General features: G+C 39.1%; 1 protein-coding gene across 4 annotated transcripts in view; it reads left to right on the forward strand.

Moving 5' to 3' along the window:
* nrxn2b (neurexin 2b) overlaps positions 1-19,702 on the forward strand; it is a 581,101-nt gene that overhangs the window by 314,580 nt on the left and 246,819 nt on the right. For all 4 annotated transcript variants that reach the window (XM_068307857.1, XM_068307860.1, XM_068307859.1 and 1 more), the window contains 2 exons: positions 5,129-5,302; positions 10,051-10,170. In XM_068307857.1, coding sequence (XP_068163958.1) covers positions 5,129-5,302; positions 10,051-10,170 — 294 coding nt within the window. The remainder of the gene's footprint in view (positions 1-5,128; positions 5,303-10,050; positions 10,171-19,702) is intronic.

Genomic DNA, 19,702 nt, shown 5'->3' on the forward strand with positions numbered 1-19,702 from the left:
GACAAACATTTTTCTATGTCTTTGAATTCCTGTTTTTTTAAGTATTTGTGCTCAAGTACACACAGTCATTTGAGGCTCAAAGATGATGACCAGATCACTAATCAATGAGTAAAAATGGGATTTTTCTGTGTCTTTCTTGCTCTGTCTATGTACATAATGAACCACGTCTGACCTTGTCTAAATGTATTCAAGCAATGAAAGATACCAGTCTATGACATGAACCTTTAATTCTGGAGACAGTATTAAAATTTGTGCAGGCATTAAATTTTTGCTACATTGTAGTCATTTAAATAATTTATTTTTGTTGTAGATTTTACCACCTCACTCCCTCAGCTATGTAAATGAAGAGAGGCTGTGTAAAGCAGAGTGAGGTGCCTTCCTCCACCCATGGTTAAAAGTAAATGGGGTGGCAGTGTGTGACAGAGAAGGTGTCACTAATAGCATCAAATAATTACAGCATTTGGTGCTTCAACCTAATATTTCTTTCAAAACATGTCTTTGCTACATCATTTCTTTTGAATTGCACACAGTCCAAAATACAGAGAGGCAATGCGCAGCATAATTATGCAACTTTTGATTTTAGCATAAGCAATTAAAAAGCAAACAGTGTCATTATTCATTCTCTACATCAATCGCCTTGTTGTGGTGTCTTTGTGTTTCTGTAATTAGCGATCACACGATCCCTACATCTTCCTGCTGGCTGCCATTGTTCCAACGTCACTTGTAACACACCGCCACTGCCTTACAGTTATTCATTTGCCCACAGCACGTGTGTGTGTGTGTGTGTGTGTGTGTGTGTGTGTGCGTGTGCGTGTGCGTGTGCGTGTGTGTCTGTGTTTTCTCATCACCAATCATTCAATCTATGTCAATTAGAGCCAGCGTGGGACAAACGGTAGCAATGGCAGCGTAGAGATGTGAGAGTGAGGACCCGAGAGGGAGGCAGAGATTTTTAATAGAGCATTTAATGAAAGTTAATGGTGGGCTTTCTGTTTGTCGGGGGATTGGCCAAAGGAAGATGGTTGTTGTTCAATAGTGAGACTAGCCGTTGTGGAGCCACGGCCTATCCTCATTATGAATTTTCTCTTAGTGATAGTCATGAATAATATATCTCTGTATCAGTAGATTTGGGCATAGGCAGCAGACTCGCTACTTCACTTGGGAGCCAATTACAGGCAAGGATGAGAAACAATTCTTGTTCTGAGTGTCTTGAAATGAATAACTTGACACTGCATTCACACTGAAACTCTAAAGTAACACAAAAATTAGCTTTTTGCAACAGGAATATCCAAACTGTCTTTCAATTCTCTTTACAAATTGTGACACATGGAAAAAAAAAATATATACAGTATATATATATATATATATATATATATATATATATATATATATATATATATATATATATATATATATATATATATATATATGAGTATATACAGTATATGAATATATATATATAGCAAAGGAAAAAAGTAGATAAATAAATGTTTTGAGGATGATGACAAGGCTGGAAGTAATTTACTGATGTCTGTGTTGACTCTCTCTCTCTCTCTCTCTCTCTCTCTCTCTCTCTCTTTCTCTCTCTCTCTCTATATATATATATATATATATATAAAGCCTATAAAAAAAACATCCTTTCTTAAGTTCTTGTGCTCCTCTAAATTTTGCCGTCTTGGGTTCTTCAGGGCCTCGTATAGCATGCTCCAGACAACCCCTGAGAGGTCGTTATGTTAACTCTGGAGATGCAGAGGTGGTGGTCTCCGGTGATGTCTGGGAGGCTGTAATTGGACCAGTCTTTAGGACCATTCTGAGCGGCCGCACAAGCATCCATCACCACATGGAAAAATCAGACGAGGAAAATTGTTTCTTGTTATTTTAAACCGCCGGCCAGACTTTAACTCTAAAACTAGGAGGCAAACAACATGCATGGAGTTGTAGAAATGATCAAAACATGACTTTTTGGCATATTAAAATCTTTGAAAACGTATTATTTGTCATGATTATTCACAAAAGAACAAACCAGTACATTGTCATTGAACACAAAACCATAATATTTTATGCAAAAATAAATACAAAACAGGACAAATGTTTTGCACTGCAACCTCCACAGCAAACAACACTAACAGCAATGGAGCTGTGATGCATTCAAGAACTGCTTAGATAAGCTGTAATGTGTGGAGAACAAACTCTTCATGCCCTAATAGACCAAAAAAGAAATACGTATATTCAAACAAAATGTCTTAACTCCAACAATGAGAACTATTTCCTCTCAGAGGGTGGGTGGATGCATGCCGAATATTTATTCCTGCTTTATCATCTTTACTGCAGCACAAGAAGCAGAATTGCTTCTTCTACAGTACAACTCAAATTCAGTCAGGAAAGAGAATCTTTAGCATCATGTTTACTCCTGCAGGTTGCTTTATTTGAAATGAACTCCATGCCAATAATTTCATATTTACCAAATGGTTCTTACAGCCTTGATTTCAGTACATCACTCAGCCAGACAGCTAATGAATTTGTTGTATTGATTATAATATCCAGACCCCTGGCTTGGAAATATGAAGTGTCAAGTCCTCATTAATTCTACAGGGAACTTGGCAAACATCAACTCTTTCCATTACACTAAGTCCACACATAATTGACCCCATGGCTCATTGCGTCTGAGATTGCGGAAGCTGAAAGTTACGCTTTTCTGCTGTGGAAATAGAATTTTTAGAATTTTTAGTTCTTCATGCAGACGGAGGCTTTCTTCTGCTCCTATCTGTGAGGCGTGATCTCTCCCCTTAAGTTTAGCAGGATGCTTATTTTATGCCTTCTTCGAGATAAATGGTGTAGTTCGAATTTTGATGATGGGGAATGTTGCAAGCATTTTAAGCTGTGTTTATTCATATGCACTCACATCAAAGGCCTCTGTTCCCCCCACACAACTCCAGGACAGAGGCTATGTAGAGGAGTGTAGTGAGTGGGGGGAGAGTAATTGGCCTCAGAAATGGATGCATATTTCCTTTTATGTTGTAATGTAAAGAGACCTTAATTGTGCATGAGCACTGTGATGTCCCGAAACTCAAATTCATCATTTTGCTGACGATACACAAAATGTCCTACCGTCATGAAAATGTGGTGTAGTGTCTTTCTGCTACTCTCCCAGCAGGAAATTGTATATTGATGGGATCATACAATAAATCTCTCATATGTCAATTCCGCCGTTTCACGGCTGGCGCCATACAATCTGCTCGTGTCAATTGTGAGGTGCTTCTTTGAATTGCGTTATCATCGAAACATGTTCCTGGGGCCTCTGCATTGACAAACAGTTTGTCTGGGGAACATCTCTCACGAACACACCTCCCAACATTCACACCACACTGCTTTAAGATATCAATTCACTGCTGTCTCTTGGCGACTGTGGTGTTTATCGTCTGCTCCGTACATCTGGTATTAGCCACAGTGGATCGACAACCAACAACACCTAAAGCACAAAGTGCAGCATGTATATCAAAGCAACACGGTATGCCCATAGATAGATCAAAGACATTTGCATTCAGTCTTTAAAAGCACAAATAAGTGAGCAGCACTACGGTCAGTACAAAGTGTACAGATATAATTAGTTTACTGCATCCTATTACCAACACTCACCATGGTGAGTTCAATGAAGTTCAGACATTGTAATTAACATATTTATACATTAATGCACATCACGATCACAAGGCAGATTATGTCATCTAACATCATATTATCTTTGTAGTAAATAATGGGAATTATTGTTTTTTTTATGCAGCATCATCTTTATTTTAAATGAATATTCCAAAATAGATTTCCTTCCTTCCTCTATTGAAATGATTTCTTTTGGAGTGCGCATTTTCATATTATTATCCACTCATTCCTTCACTTGTTCGTGACCATCCTGATGTTTGTTTGTTCTGGACTGATGGTCTGTATGAACCAATGAAGGCATGCAAGGGTGAAAGTAGGGTAAATGTTGCTGTGTCCTAGATCATGCGTTTTCCCTCACAAACCAGATTTGGGTGTTCTGCCAGGTTTTGTCCTGTGTGAACAAACAGAGGAGTGTCACTGTGTAAAAAAAAAAAAAAAGGGCTCAACACTCATAAAAAATCAGTATAGGATAATGCAATTAGTCATTTTGGATTAAATGTAATAAATATAAGCCAAACATAATTTGCAACCATTTTATAAGTCCAGCTTCAGTTTTATAAGCATATTTTATGCTTTGTTTACATCGCAATGAACATTACATTACATTTATATCGCAATCTTTCCAGGAAGTTACAATCTGCGACCATGAGATGAGACTAAAATTTGCAAGATGGACTTTAAAGCTAAAAAATTCTCAAAAGGAAAATATGTAAAATAAATAAATACATAAATAAATTAATTAATTAACAAACCTACATAGTAAATGTCAAATATTTGTGACATCCCAAAATGAAGTTTGGATGTGGAGGTCTTTCGGTGACACAGCAGGGTGTCTTCTATGTTTTCCATATTTTTAATGTTTTTGTGTGTGTGTGTGTGTGTGTGTGTGTATGTGTGTGTGTGTGTGTGTGTGTGTGTGTGTGTGTGTGTGTGTGTGTGTGTGTGTGTGTGTGTGTGTGTGTGTGTGTGTGTCTGTGTGTGTCTGTGTCTGTGTCTGTGTGTTTGTGTGCGTGCGTGTGTGGGTGCGTGGGTGCGTGCGTTCGTGCGTGCGTGCGTGCGTATGTGGGAGCGTTCGTGCGTGCGTGCGTGCGTATGTGTGTGTCCATACAGTAGGTGATGTGACAGAAGACTGAAAGGTGTTGTCTTTGATAACCTACTGGTCTCTGTTCGTACCAGAGGGACTGTCTGGTTTCAGATGTAGGTTTGCCATCTATAACAACCACAGCCTAACAAAGCTTTGTCTTGATAAATGACGCTGTCCGTTGTGCTTAAGCTGCAGACACATTTGTAATTGCACCTTTTTGTCACGGTGCAGTCCTGTCACTTTCATCTTGGATTTATACCATTCTGTAGTCATAGATGAGCAGGACTCACAGACACACACTACTGTCTGCAGGAGTTTCAGTTTTGTCTATGGTGCTGAAAATATAGCCCAACCCAGACCATTTCTCACAGCCCGATTTCTGTGCATTTGCAGGAGAGCTGTACATCGGTGGCGTGATAAAGAATATGTACAGCAACCTGCCCAAGCTGATTGCATCCCGAGACGGGTACCAGGGCTGTCTGGCCTCCGTAGACCTGAATGGGAGACTCCCCGACCTGATCGCAGATGCCCTCCACAGGGTGGGCCAGGTGGAACGAGGCTGCGATGGTGAGTTGGTGAAGCACCCATCAGTCACCCACAGACAGAACTTTATTAGTAATCACTAATTAACTCCATCACACATTAATAACAAAAAGGCTTTTTTTACAAATAAGTACGTAAAATGAAATTACTTTCTTATGCCATCAGTTGCATAATTGTATGCGTCTTCTAATTTTTTCCTTAAATTGGATCTCTATTTAAAAATAAATAAAAACATATTAATGAGAAAAAAGGGATTACTAATCTCTTCTAAAATATTAACTGGATGAAAACTGTGACTTTTTTGAAAATTATTAGTACAACTATATTTATACGTAGTTTCTAATTAATCTTGTCTTGTTCTTGTTGTGTTTCCTAATCATTCATTTTCATAGATCTATCCAAATCCATCATAGATATGGTAATTCATGAAAACATAAAAATCACAAGGGTACAGTAATATTCATACTGCAGCTGCTTTTAAGTGATGACTATAAATACAATGTCTGAACCACTCTAGTCATCGGCATTTAGCGACTATAAATGTTGAGGGGTTAGGATTAATATATCAAATGTTTCTTTACAAAGTAATGTGAAATTTGGAAGTAAAATCAATTTGAATCCCCTTTCTCTGAACTACTTTTCATGTTAAAATGGTGCTTGAGATATGTTTTCCTCAAATTGAATGAAAAACAACATTTTTCCTTCGTTTCAGAGATAAAACCGATTGTGCCAAACTATAATTCATTCAGCAGCACTGCGTCCTTTTCATCAGCAACAATAATCTGGCACAGCAGACGTAACATTTCCAGTGATTTCTCATTATGAATATTTCAGTTTGATGATTATATGAAGTGGAGTGGGATCAGAATCTCTTTAATTTCAATCTGTCAGTTAGAGGTGGGAATAAGATGTTTAACACACATATCATCCAAGCTCAGTGCCAGCAGTGGCAGATGGCTGGACAGCCTCCACTAACTTCTCAAGTGAAATGACATTGATGGACATAAAAATGTATTGCCTATATTTTGATGGTTAGTCTGATCGGTTTATTAATTTGTTACTCAGCTTCTAATAAAGATGAACATTATTCATGTCAGTGATGGACTTTTTCCACACTGTTTGACTTGATATTGGACAATTAAGTGGTGGACGATTAAAATCTATTGTATTAAACCTCATCATCACTTGGATCCATCTCGCACCATGTCCTGGTATGGATGTGTTCTGGTATTCCCTGATAAGCACCAGTAGACCCATTGTCAATAGTCAGAATCCATCGTCAAAAGTGACAAATGAAACCCATGTCCTGCGTTTGTCACCTCTATTACCTCATAAACCCTCTATGAGGGGAGGTATCTATTCTCTAATGTCACTGTCAGTGCGGCTAATCTCAGCGACACCCCCCACCCTCATCAGCTTTTGCCTCATCAGTCTGGAATTTGCTGTCTTTTTAACACTTCTGCAAACAGTTTGCTGCTATCTCTCAGGCTGCATGGCTCTAGTGTCTGGCAGCTACATCTTTGTATTACAGTGGATTTTGAAAATAGCATTTCCCCTCATGCACAGCTCTCCACCGCCGCTCCCCTTGCCACCAAGAAACTCTGAGGCTACTGGCTTGATTTCTCTGAGGGCTGTATTGGCTGGCTCAGTGTGGCTCTCATCCAATTTTTCTCCCTTTCCATCTCTAGCACTGTGTCTTCTGCCAGCCAGCTTTATTACAATTAAACACCACAATTAGTTTGTTCAAAACGTAGTTCAAAACTGCATTAAGATGTAAAACTGACTCCTGCAGGCACCTGAAATGGAGGATAATATTGGATGATGATGGGATTTGCCATTACTTATAATTAATCAGTTTTGGAAAAATTGAACTTTTTTGCAAATTAAGGTTATATTGAACCTTTGGTCTCCTGGAAATATAGTTATTTCATTATTGATATTACAACAGTACAAGGAAAATAATACTAGCTAGTGACCTCATCTTTTTCTATCGAATCAAGATTATTATACCTCACCAGGTAGAGGGGAAGCCAAACACTGGAGTCCATTTCAGTAAACACCATCATTACACCCTATCTATCGATGACCAATAACTATGATTATCTTGTGGGAAAAACCTTTGCAAATAGCTCAATATAAAAGATTTGTAACGCAGAATAAGACAGTGACAACAGAGAGGGTAGGCATACTTGATTCATATACTCAGCTTTTATATTTAAGAGTTATATGTTGCAGATTAAATATTCTCTTAACAACAGTTCATGTTCTTAATATTTAAGTTAGAAAAAAGAGAAACAAAGATGACTTTTCCGAAGTACAGAGGTGCCCTTGTGAACGATTACAGAACAGGTCCTACGGTCATTCTAAACCTGTCCGCTGGTGATCCAGAGTGATCAGAGGTGGCTGCAGGTCAGGTCTCTGGCCAAAAGACAGGGCAGCAAATTAGGCTGCTCTTGTAAGTCTGTACTGAATCAGCAGATTACCACGACAATAAAAAACAAGTCAGGGAAAAGGGAAGGAGACTTTACCCATTAGAGCTGATGTGCAGGTGTTTTAATAGTGTTGGGAATCAGTGAAGCTCAAGAGGGCAAGTACAAGGGAACAAACAATGCATGTACTGCCAAAGTCTTAAAAAGCTGCTTCAAAAGTCTAAAGAAAGATAAAACCTCAAACAGATTTGAAAATTTCTCCTCCTTTTTAACAAATGCCCCCTTCAAAAATGTACTTTATGAACCAGGATTCAGACGTAGATCTCCATCCTGCTCTGCATCACTAATACTGTACAAGCAGCTGCTTCATTTATCACACAGCTGTTCCACCTAGACACAGGTGACAGTAGTGAGAGAGGGGAGACGTGCACTCACTTTGGATTTTACCATTTATATTGAGATGTATTGTTCAGGGTCCTCCTGATTCACAGCAGATGCAGATTAACAGCTTCTCAGGCAGCCAAGTAAAAGTAACGATTGGATGATCAATAGTTTAAGGGGGTGTAAGGGAGTGGCTGCACAGCTCTGTTATTAATCATGACAGTATGGGTAATTAACTCTTCAATGGATCATTTCGTAGTGGGTAATTAATGGAGCAATGAGCCTGGCTAGGAACTATGAAGAGATTAGGCCGATGTAGAAAAGATGAACTTGAAGTTGTTGTTACGAGCAAACACTATAAAGTACTAACATGTTAATGATTTATTTTTTCTGCTGGTTGGTATGGGAGGAGGAGGTGTTTTTACTGGGACATGTGTAAATGACAAAAGGTGTCATCTATGTGAAAATAAGTTATAATGGAACTGGACCATGACACTTTGGATATATTCTGGCTAAATTGAAAATTTAATCACCAACCTGAGAAGGGCCACACCATCCATATTTGTTTACATATACAACAAAGAATTTGCTTTCGTCTGCGTCCTTATATCTAAGTGATGATATTTTATATACATCAGAGATATTATCTTTTAAGAACACAGAATAATTAAGATCAGTTCTTGGAGAACGATCAAAAGATACCTGCAAGGCAATGAATGGTACAGTTTGAAGTTTAAATGATTCTTCTGAATACCTTGATGGCATTTCACTGAGAAATCGCAATTGTGGAGTTTAGAAGTGACTATTTAACGTATTCATATGACAGTGGGTGGGAACAACAGGAGACATCATCACTCCATAAAACTAATGATACTGTGTTTTGGTGCAGTCACCAGATCTCCTAAAAACACTGTGCTTTTTTTTATTATTTCATTTTATTCACTTTCAAAAACTCTAACTCTGGTACATTGGCTGAAACTGTATTCAGCTGCATCCATCTACACTGAATAAGGTTTTATATTAATTCCTACTACTCATTTGTTTCATTTGTTCATCCATCATCAGGTGATGTCCTCAGTTTAGAGCTTAGAGTTTGAGAGTTCCTCTATGGGTCAGCTGGATTCTGGCACTGACTGCTATTTAAATCCCCCAATTGGAGGCTCACATAACATAAAGTCAAAATGTCCCACCCTTGTTCTGTCCCCAACCTCGTTAGCTTCCCTTTCAGAGGTCAAACAGCAACGGGGCCCTATTCTGCCTTTCTAAGTACTTTGTATTATGCAGAACTGTGGAGAGCTACAGCCTGCAAACAATCTGTATAAAAGAATAAACTGAATGAATAACTCTTGAGTTTCATTCTTTTGCTATGAAAACGCTATTAATAATAATGGATTAGATTTGTATAGTACTTTTTTTGTAGACGCTAGAAGTGCTTCACAGTGGTTCCATTATTCATTCACTACTGGTGAGGGTGTACTATATACATAGCCTGGGGCAGACCGATGGACACGTAGCAGCCAATCCATGCCAAAGGCCAGCACTGCAACATTTGTACACCTTCCTCACTGGAGGCAAATAGGGCAAGGTGTCTTGCACAAGGACACAACGGCACATGACGAGCGGGATTTGAACCACCAATATGACCACTGGATGACCTGCTCTCCACTGCCGCCCCTGATATTAGCATGATGTGGCTCAACAACATTACTATACAGCTAAAACCCATTTTCAAAAGCTGCTCTCCTTCACCAGCTGAAGAATTCTGAGCCGTTGAGGCGATTATAGCATGTGCTTGAAATTAAATCTATGTCTAAAGAGAGCTTCCAAGTTTCTGCTCTGCCATCATCACCCTGGGGAGTGGACAGCTGGCAAAGCTGTCCAAGGGTTTTAGTTTGGAATAATAATGATTAGTATGGAATGACCTTCAGTGAACTAACTAAAGCTGATCGTTACCCCCTTTAGGACCCAGTACCACCTGTACGGAGGAGTCCTGCTACCATCAGGGGGTGTGTCTCCAGCAGTGGGAGGGCTTCACCTGCGACTGCACCATGACGTCCTATGGTGGCTCTTTTTGCAACGATCGTAAGTGAACCATCTTCATTGGCTGCTGATGTTTGACTGTGTTTTGCTGGAGTGAGTGATTCAGGTAGAGATATAAGTGGGTGGTTAGCGTTGAGATAAAGGACTTAATGTTTCCGCTGTTTTTCAGACAATGTAGGTGCAGTTGTAGTTGAATTAAATGAGAGAACTTCAAACTATTCTAACTACTATATTATTAGTTTGAATATTTTTTTTAAAAATATTCAAACTAATAATATTTTTTAGAAATTGTTGTCATTTGACTATAAAATAGAAAATACAGCAATCCCTTTCATCAATGCACATCATCTGTTAACTCAAGTGGAATCTTCTGGTGCAGAGATGCACATCCTGCTTTAGATACAGCTGATGAAACTGCACTGGTCTCACTTCCTTGGCAATGGGTTTTCTAGATGGGCAAAGATTGATTTTTGTTTTACCTCTTGTTTAAGAATTGCATGTGTATTAAAGCTCTGCTGGGTGGCACAAAGCTTATATACAATTAGCATTCAGGAAGGCTTGACTTAAACAGGGGCAGAGGTAGGCTGACAGGCTAATAGACTTCTTTGCACAAATCCTCATTTGCTTATTAAGTGATGTCTAGTGAATTAAGCTGCACCACCTTCACTTATATCATTTATAATGCAGTTTGTTGTTATGTGTTGTTGGTATTATTCTGCTGCCTTGCTGGCTTGTCAATATACTGTATGAGTGGGCCTGACAGTAAGAGGACTAGCAAGGTTTTTCGTTGGCTGTTGGAAGACTCAACCAGTGCTATGGCAATCATAATGCTCTGTCAGCACCACAGCCACATCAGGATCAGCAGAGAGAACCCTCATTCCTCAGGAAAAGAGCAAATGGTGGTGAGAGGTGAGGAGAGAGGGGTGCTGAGTGCTGAATTCGATTTGATGCCTGTAGGGAGTGTTAGCAGCTGCACTGTGCTTGCTGCAAAGATGACAGGTTGAAGTGTAGCAGGTGTGTTCTGTGAAAAAGTCAAGGAGATGTGAGTGTGTTTTGTGAGAGTGTGAAGGAGAGGACCTCAGCAGCAGCCCGACCAAATATCTTCTATAACATATCAGTCTCACTGGTCCGTTTGGATCAGCTCTGAACTATTTCAGTTATAATATAAATCTCAGACTGATGATAGAACCAACACTGAAATTGGCTCATTGTTCGCTTTCTTTTTTTCCCATCTTATTTTCATTGGCTGCTGCTGAAGTTCACTTCCCTTGCAGTTTTGGCCTCTTGCTCCGTGCTTATCTCATGAGAGGTTGTCATACTACAGCATGACAGTGACAACAAGTATCTGTCATACGGCAGCATGTCACCCTCTTTTCTGCCTCTTTGTGTTTATATGGTGTTATAGTTGTTTCCACTGCATTGTGCTCCTCCCTCCCAAACAGCACCAGGACATCTCCTGACCCCTTGACTACGTTTCCAACTTGGACTGTCAAGAAACACATTTCTCTTATCTCTTATCCTTCAAAAGCTGAGCTTGGCTTTTGACTCCTGCCCTTCATCATTTTGTCTCTGTTCTTTTTTCCTATCTTCTCACCTTACCAACTTGTCTTCTTGAGCCTTTTTTTCTGGGCTCACTCAGTAACAGCAGCAAAATTTCCTTGAACATGACAAATTCCTTGGGGAAATTTCCTTGAATCGGCTCTGAAAACTAAGGTAGGACATATAATCTGTGACATTTCCTTTTTTTTTTTACTGGGGAATAAAATGACCCTACTAGCAGTAATTAATTTTTTTTAACAGCATACGCTCACAACCCTATCAAAGTTACCCTTTCTCTTTAACTATTTACCCACTAAATTGTATCATTGCTATGACACGTCTGTCACACACACATCAGCATGAATGGCTTTCAAAGGTTTTAACACCTCTTAGAATGTCCCATGTAAATGTCTTTTTGTAGAGCTAATCTATTACTGTGTATCCTTCTCTCTGACTATATGCACAGTGGGGATGAGAGCACAGAGAAACAGGTTCATGGGGTGCATCTCTTTGTATCATTATAAATGGCACAGATGTGTCATCAAAAGAGAGACTGTAATAGCACAGTTGAAAAAAAAAAAAGAATCATAAAGCAATGCTTTTGGTATCACACACTATCTCTCACTTAGTAACCATTAAGTGAGCAACACAATAACTCATCTTCACACAGAGGGTGTCTCTGTAGAACCTGTACACACACTCCGCAGCTGCTGGACACCTGGACACAATTGCTTTCATATACTGTAGGTAATAATCAAGAATGGCTGACGCTGTCAGTAATTTGTGTTGTTCGCTAGTGATTGAGGTATGTAGATTCAAGGGAGCTTTATGTGTGTGTTTGTTTGGACTACACCATTCTAAAGGAACAGTATACCAGCATACAATAAGTTAAATATAAAAAGAAATTGCTTACAGCTGTAATGACTTAGAAGCTCCCAATTTTAACAGCATTCAATAAAGGCAGAGCCATTTGTTTCACTCTGGTTGGAAAATTTGTCAAAATACTGATGGTATAGTTATTATTTAAGAGTTGAGGGCAGAATCAGGTAGGAGTAAAGATTATGTCACACATGGAGGGAAAAAAATCTATGTTTCTGAATATTTCAAAATTGATGTTTTTCACCAGATAGATGGAAGTAATTTGCCTCTACTGAGAATTTATTATCCGCTGGGTTCCAGTGATGTGCTGTGGTAGAGTTAGGGTTATCTCACCTGGAATAAAATGTTTACATCTAATTATTGAACCCAAGTGTTGCTTAAAGGGACAGTAAAGTTAATTTTAAGTGACGTATATGTTATACGTCATTATGATAAATAGAAGAAAAAATACATTTTATGTGTGTACATTTTATGTTTATGTGTCAACAGAACAGCAAAAAGACGCGAAGACAAGGACCTGTTGTTCTTTAGAATACCTTCTGGGAAGGTATCGCGCTAAAAAATGCTGACGCGCTAGCTCGTCAATGGGATTTTCAATATTATGTTAGCATTGAGCTAACCGCCGTTTATTACTATTGGACTGTGTGGAATTAATAACAACTCTAATTGTTATTAATTCCACAGTGAATTTATTTGAAAGTGGCGTATTTTTGCTGTTCTGTTGACACAACTGTTCACCGCGCAGGTAACCATGATATTTTTGGTGTAAATCGCGTCTAGAATTGCATTGTTTCTTATGGCTGCTAAGCTATGTTTGGTCCCAGTGACGTATGACACCCACCCAAATAATTAAAAAAACAGATCTGATCAAGATAAATAATTAAATGTACCTTAAAACCCTTAAGGCAATCTAGTGACATGTAATTCCTGCCCAGTGTAAAATAAACTAAGTTTTGTTTTGTTTTTTCCCTGACCTTTATGGTTCAGGAAACTATAATTGAGAGCTTCCCCATCTGGTCCTTCCTTGAACCAAACCTCTATTTCCATGTTCCTAAGTAATGCTGCACTTCATGAGCTCTGGTCCCTACTGGGAGGCTTCCATTCCATTAAATAGTAATGTTTGCACCTCCTCGGTGACCCCTCCTGAGGGTCAGTTGGCTCTGACAGTTCTACCGCTCTACATTTCTGACAGGCAGTCTGGTACATGACGCATAGCATGAAGGAAGGAATGGGTACAAATGTTTGTTTGTTTTTTTTTGTTTTTTTTGTTTTTTGCTTGTTTGCTTCCTAAAGGAAACTACTGACTGCAGCAAAATCCTCTGTCAGTATTTTGTATAGACTGGATCTCTATTTTTTTCAACAGTACAACATCTGGTGCCGTAGAAAATGCATCACAATAATTTGGAAGTGGCAGTTGTTGTACATATAGTGCTATTACTGTATGTGTATAGACACAGATGCATTCAGGGCCCAACAATTAGAAAAACGCGGTCTTCTACATCCACAAACACGAGCGAGTGTTTGTTATTCGGCAGCAGCCTGTGGTGATTGACTGGTCTATTTGTCTCTGCCTAGCGTATAAGTGGGCCACTTGGTATTCTGCCTTATTCATCTGGAACCAGCTCCGACAGAATTGCTGTGTAAGTACGTGCACTATGAAGGCTTTGTTTCCCTCTCTTATTCTCTGTTTGTTCTGGCGAGAGAGAGAGTGGCCAAGAGAAAACAAGGTGGAGTAGGATGGAGAGGGAAGTGCTGGTGTCTGCTCATCTCTGTGTTTTACTGTTTGTATTCTCTGGGCGTTTTCACCACACGTGCATGAATCCAATGAATCCAGCTGCCGGTGTATAGTGCTGTCAGGCATACTAATTGGGTGGATAGTGCCAGTGTGTTTGCAGCACTGCTGATTTCAATCTGCCTTCTCTCCCAATCCCTTGTCTATTTATTTTTTCATCACATCTGTTCCCACAAAAATGAGAACATCAACTAGTCATCAGTAACAGATTGCATGCTATCACAGACATGGAAAAAAAACTACTCTTACACCATTAGTTGATGGTTGTGATAAAAATGTGTCTGTGCATTTTATGATGGGTCAGCAAGTCACTTTGGGCATCAGGAGGACTCCTTATGTGGCTGTTCAGATCCATATTTAATAGTAGCTCTCAGTATTAAATTTAATTATTCAAGTTAAATGTACTTGTAGCATCCTTTTTGAGTTCTTCATTTGTGCAGTGAACAGATTTTATCTACCCTAAAGGACTGTGTTCAGATCACAAATCTTTGTACTATTTGGTGTTGCTAGCCTCTTGTTAATTCTTGATATGCCTGATAAGTTGCAGTCAGTACTGGTCATGCATAGGCCATGTATAGTCACGAAACTAGGATGAAACCTAATTACTTGGATCCATCGGCTCCTGTCCTCTCCAGTGACTCATCACATTGCCATTTGCTTTGTACAGAACACAGAAATACAGCTTCTCCTTCAAGGAACCAAAAAGCTTCATGAATTCCACATCTCATTGGGAGCAATGCACTTGTTTGTGTTTAAGATCGATTTTGAGGCTGCTGGTTTTGATCAAGGTCAACCTGGTTTTAACATGGACTCAATGCTCAACACAGCGTGGATCAAGACAGACTTATTGGGAGGATTTGCCTTCTGGTGAAATCTTTCAGCACAAACTCAGGAGTAAGCAGAGTTGTAAACATCCCAGTGAGAAAGAAATCTAAACCTTTATAGCCAACAAAACTGATTATGATCACACTAAAAAAGACTTGTAGAAAGTGTGTGAATACCTTATTTGACTAAAACTCCATTCTATTGCTTGGTTGATTGTTGTTATTCACTCCTCCCACCTTTTTTTCGTAGCTCCTCTGTTTGCTGCTTGCAAGACAGTCCCAGAGAGCTCCTGTCCAAAATGAGCTGTCACGTGACTCCTCATTAGATCTGGAACGCAGTGGGAATTCCAAATAATTACTCGACTTGACACCTACATACACAAACACACACACACACACACACACACACACACACACACACACACACACACACACACACACACACACACACACACACACACACACACACAGTTGAGTCTGAATTAGTGTAGGCTGAAGCAGAAACAAGACTTATAGAAAAAAGGGGAGGCATTTGTAGGGCCTGAAAGTGAGAGTGGGAATAGAATGTAAGGCTGGAATGCAAAGCTATCTTCCAGTATGGAATACAATTTTTTGGCTATTCAAAGGCAATTTAAAATCCTAAAAAAGCAGGCCAATCCTAACCTCACAAGATTTCACTAGTCGATGAAGTCATGGGCTTGAAGGAAATAGGTGTGAGGGCGGATGGCTATTTTCAGGAGGTGGTGGTTTTTAGGATACTGGTAGGAAGGGATTAGTTCTTTTCCTGGCACATTATGAATTATAATTATTAAATCAGCATACCAATATTTTTAAATCACAGTACATGGGAAAAATGAATAAAGTGAATGAATTTCACTTGCAATAGCAGTACTAGTTATTTTTTTCATTTGAGTCCAGTCACACAATCATCTTTTTTTCTTTTCTCTTCTTTTTTTATGCTAGCATATAAAGACCTTTGTTCAGCACCACTCCATTCCTCATCTCTTTTCTCTAACTTCTCTCTTTGGTCATGAGGCTGGAAGCTTTCTCAGAACAGCCACAAATATGTTTCTCTTTCTTTGCATGAAATTACCAAAAGAAACCACCGTATTTGGACGTGTTTTGTGCAGCAGATTTCCATTTGCTCCCTTGGTTTTAATTTAAAATCAACCCCGAGTTAAGTTCACAACAGTTGATGGTGCAGGTGCTGTAGCTCATTTAACACTACACCAGCTACTTGCAAACAATAAAAAAAAAAAAAAAAATCATTTCAGTGTTTGCTCGAACAACAACAACAATGTTAAAGCATGTTTATGCACATGTAAGTGCATTGAACATGGAGTGAAAAAAAAACCTTGAAAAACAGCAAAAGCAATTATTTTCCCAGACGCTCAGTCCACTTTTCTTATTAGTCAGTTCCTTTGTTTGCTTTGTAAAAAGCAGCAACACATATCTGACAAGTGTCAATAGTTGCCCTAATTGAATCCAGTGGTGCAAATGTACTCTGGATGCCAAACAAATCTTCTGCAACCAAACTGACTCTGACATGACTGGAGGTGATGAATGCCTCCGTAGTGTTAGCAAGACATAGATAAGCCAGTCACTGAAATATTTTCATTTTCTCATCTATCATCTATTTCCTGAATTTTTTTTCTGACCCCTGCTCACCCACGCTCAAGTGTGAAGGAGTAAGAGCCGATACGCTGTCACGCCATTCTGAGGGAGGAAACACAATCAACTGACTGATACCTGGTGGGCAAGTACGAGCAGAGAGTATGTTCAGCCTCAGAAGACAACATCCTGTGCGCTATTACCAGTAGCACTTGTAAAACAAGTCAAAGCAGAGATTAATAGAATAATTGGCCCTGCTGACCACCTAAAATAATTGTCGATGACTTTAGGGACAATGTGCTCCCTGAATATATTAAATACTGTATAATACTGTCCACATGTAGGATATGGTGGGAGGATATACTGCAGTGTCAGACTAATTCCCCCATGCTCTCTCCCGTCTCTGTCTTGTGCTGGATTGCCGAGACTCGAGCAACACAGAAGAAACTGCTGAGAATGTCAATGTTTCCTGAGGGCATCAGCACCGAGAAGGACCTTTACTTAAGTTGACATGCTAGATCATCAGGACTGACACATACGCACACTCACATGCACACGCATGAACACACACCGCCCTTGTATTTAGCCCTGTGGGGCTTGAGCTGTCAATAGGCTGATCCAACAGCCTCCTCCTCACCTTGTCTTCACTCTAAGTCCTGTCCTCTTCCTCAACTCTTCTACCTCCACACCTTCATGCATCGTATGTCCCCCAGTACTCTCTCAGTCTTTCTGACTGAGACTTCCACAGGACTCATAACAAGGGTTAGGTCTGAAATTGATTCATGCTGCCTAAAGTATATCCAATCCATATTTCAAGTCTTCAAGGCAAAAGTAAGCGACACCCTTAAAATATCATGTTTTCTCCAAGTTTGACGTAATTGATATTGTCTGTAGCTTTGCTCCAACATTTCAGATACTTCATTCTTGTGAGGAAAAATGTTATCAATCAGCTTTTGTATCTCTTTCCTTTATACACTCTGAAGCTATTTTCTTTGTTCGTGACACAGGAGAAGCAACATAAAGCACAGCTTGCTGTTTTTTTTTTCTCTTTTTGAAGTCATGGTAATTTCATCTCCAAACGAATGCAGCAGCAATCACACATCCTAGCATGCTAAACATAGCACCATAGCTAAAGTCAGACTAGATCAGAGATGTGGATCAAAGAGTAGATCATTTCCAGTTGAATAATATCTGCAGTTTTACACACCATCTGTTTTACATGCGCCATCGTCTGCAACATCACCAGATTGTTAGAGATAATGATGATAATTGTTTGATGATAATGAAAATTATGAATTGGAATAAAATCTAACGAATGAAATAAGAACTTTTTGGGGGTTTTGGGGGAAAGACGTGAAACCAGAAATAAAGTATGGATCGATTAAAGGAAACAAAGATCCATTTTATTCAAATGTTTTAATGAAATGCTGTCCTTGAACAAAACTCTGGTTTTCTCATTCTGGAAAGAAACATAAAAAGAAAATAAATTATATATAATTATAATTCTAATTATAAATTACAATTATAAATTATATAATATGATCTATCTATAATATATCTATAATCTATACATAATTTTCAACATTTCAAGTTTACATGCCAGGCCTTAGGCTCCGTGCAATATTATGTATTTATTTATAAAATTTTATTTATAAGACTCATACTGTTAATAACACTTAAAACATGTCTATGACTATCCTCACACTGTTTATATGTTTCCTAACACTATAGAAATACCGATGCGAACAAATGCTGTGTACTCCCGTTGCCAAGCATTTCATCGTCAGATTCACTGTTCTGAGTCTTTGTGCAATGACAATAAAAGGAAGTCTAAGTCTAAACATGTTGCAACAGTGTATAATTCAATAGATTTTGGTCCCTAAAAATGGCTAATAGCTTGACTTGACCTCTAGCAGTAGTTTTAATAAAAACTAATAAAGTGTTAACCACAGTTTTTCATTTATATGCTGCCTTATTTCCCCACTAATGTCACCATGACACATTTGGACTATAACCATAGTTGAGCATGTAGGAAATATCTCTCACTCCACATCAACTGTCAATTAATGAATCCATGTAGCCCCTGCAATTGTCTTGTTCCAAGTGATAGTATGCATTCTGAAACAGTAGAGTTCATGTGTACATGAAGGTGGACCACAATGTCTATGTATGTTTGTGCTTGTTCTCACATATTGTGTCATGAGACCTGATTCCTTCTGGAACACCTACCTTTTTTGTGCCCTCATAAACTAAAACACATCCTCTCCTCCATTGGTAGACCAGTAATGGAATTTCCCAAGTGGAAACGCAGTGGCCATTTCAAAGCAGACCTCAATCCGGTGGCTACTGGGGTGATAAATGATAGCGGCAAAGAGGGTGATAAATCAGGAATATCCCTCATTCCGTTTCCCTGGAGAATTAATATACACCAAGGTACATTTCACAGCAAAAGATTCAAGCTGTGACATTGTAATTGTTTGGGTTTTTTTTATTTCCCTTTCCCCCAAATGTCTTCTTCAAAAGCCCTGCATGGGATTTTCCATCATCTTGTAATTGCTTCCTTCTGGATATTTGGTCTTATCTTAAATTTCTTAATTTTACAGAGCTGTGCCGTCAAACTCAAGCTTTTCCTCCTCTGCTGGCTTTCGGTGTATTACAAGCCACAGAGTCAAGGTGTGTGATGCAGTCACGTCACTACTATGGGATGTGTTGTGTTGAAAGTCTCCCAAAGTTATTGCTTCATTTTCATATATTTGATTTCTGCTCTCTGATGGATAACGTAGGGACAGGCCTTAAAGAGGAGAGCATCAGAAGAAGCACAGAGAAAGAGAGAGAGACAGAGAGAGAGAGAGAGAGAGAGGGAGAGAGAGAGAGAGAGAGGAGGGAGAGAGAGAGAGAGAGAGAGAGAGAGAGAGAGAGGGGGAGAGAG

Source organism: Antennarius striatus, chromosome 23 (assembly GCF_040054535.1).
Source record: "Antennarius striatus isolate MH-2024 chromosome 23, ASM4005453v1, whole genome shotgun sequence".
NCBI lineage: Eukaryota > Metazoa > Chordata > Actinopteri > Lophiiformes > Antennariidae > Antennarius > Antennarius striatus.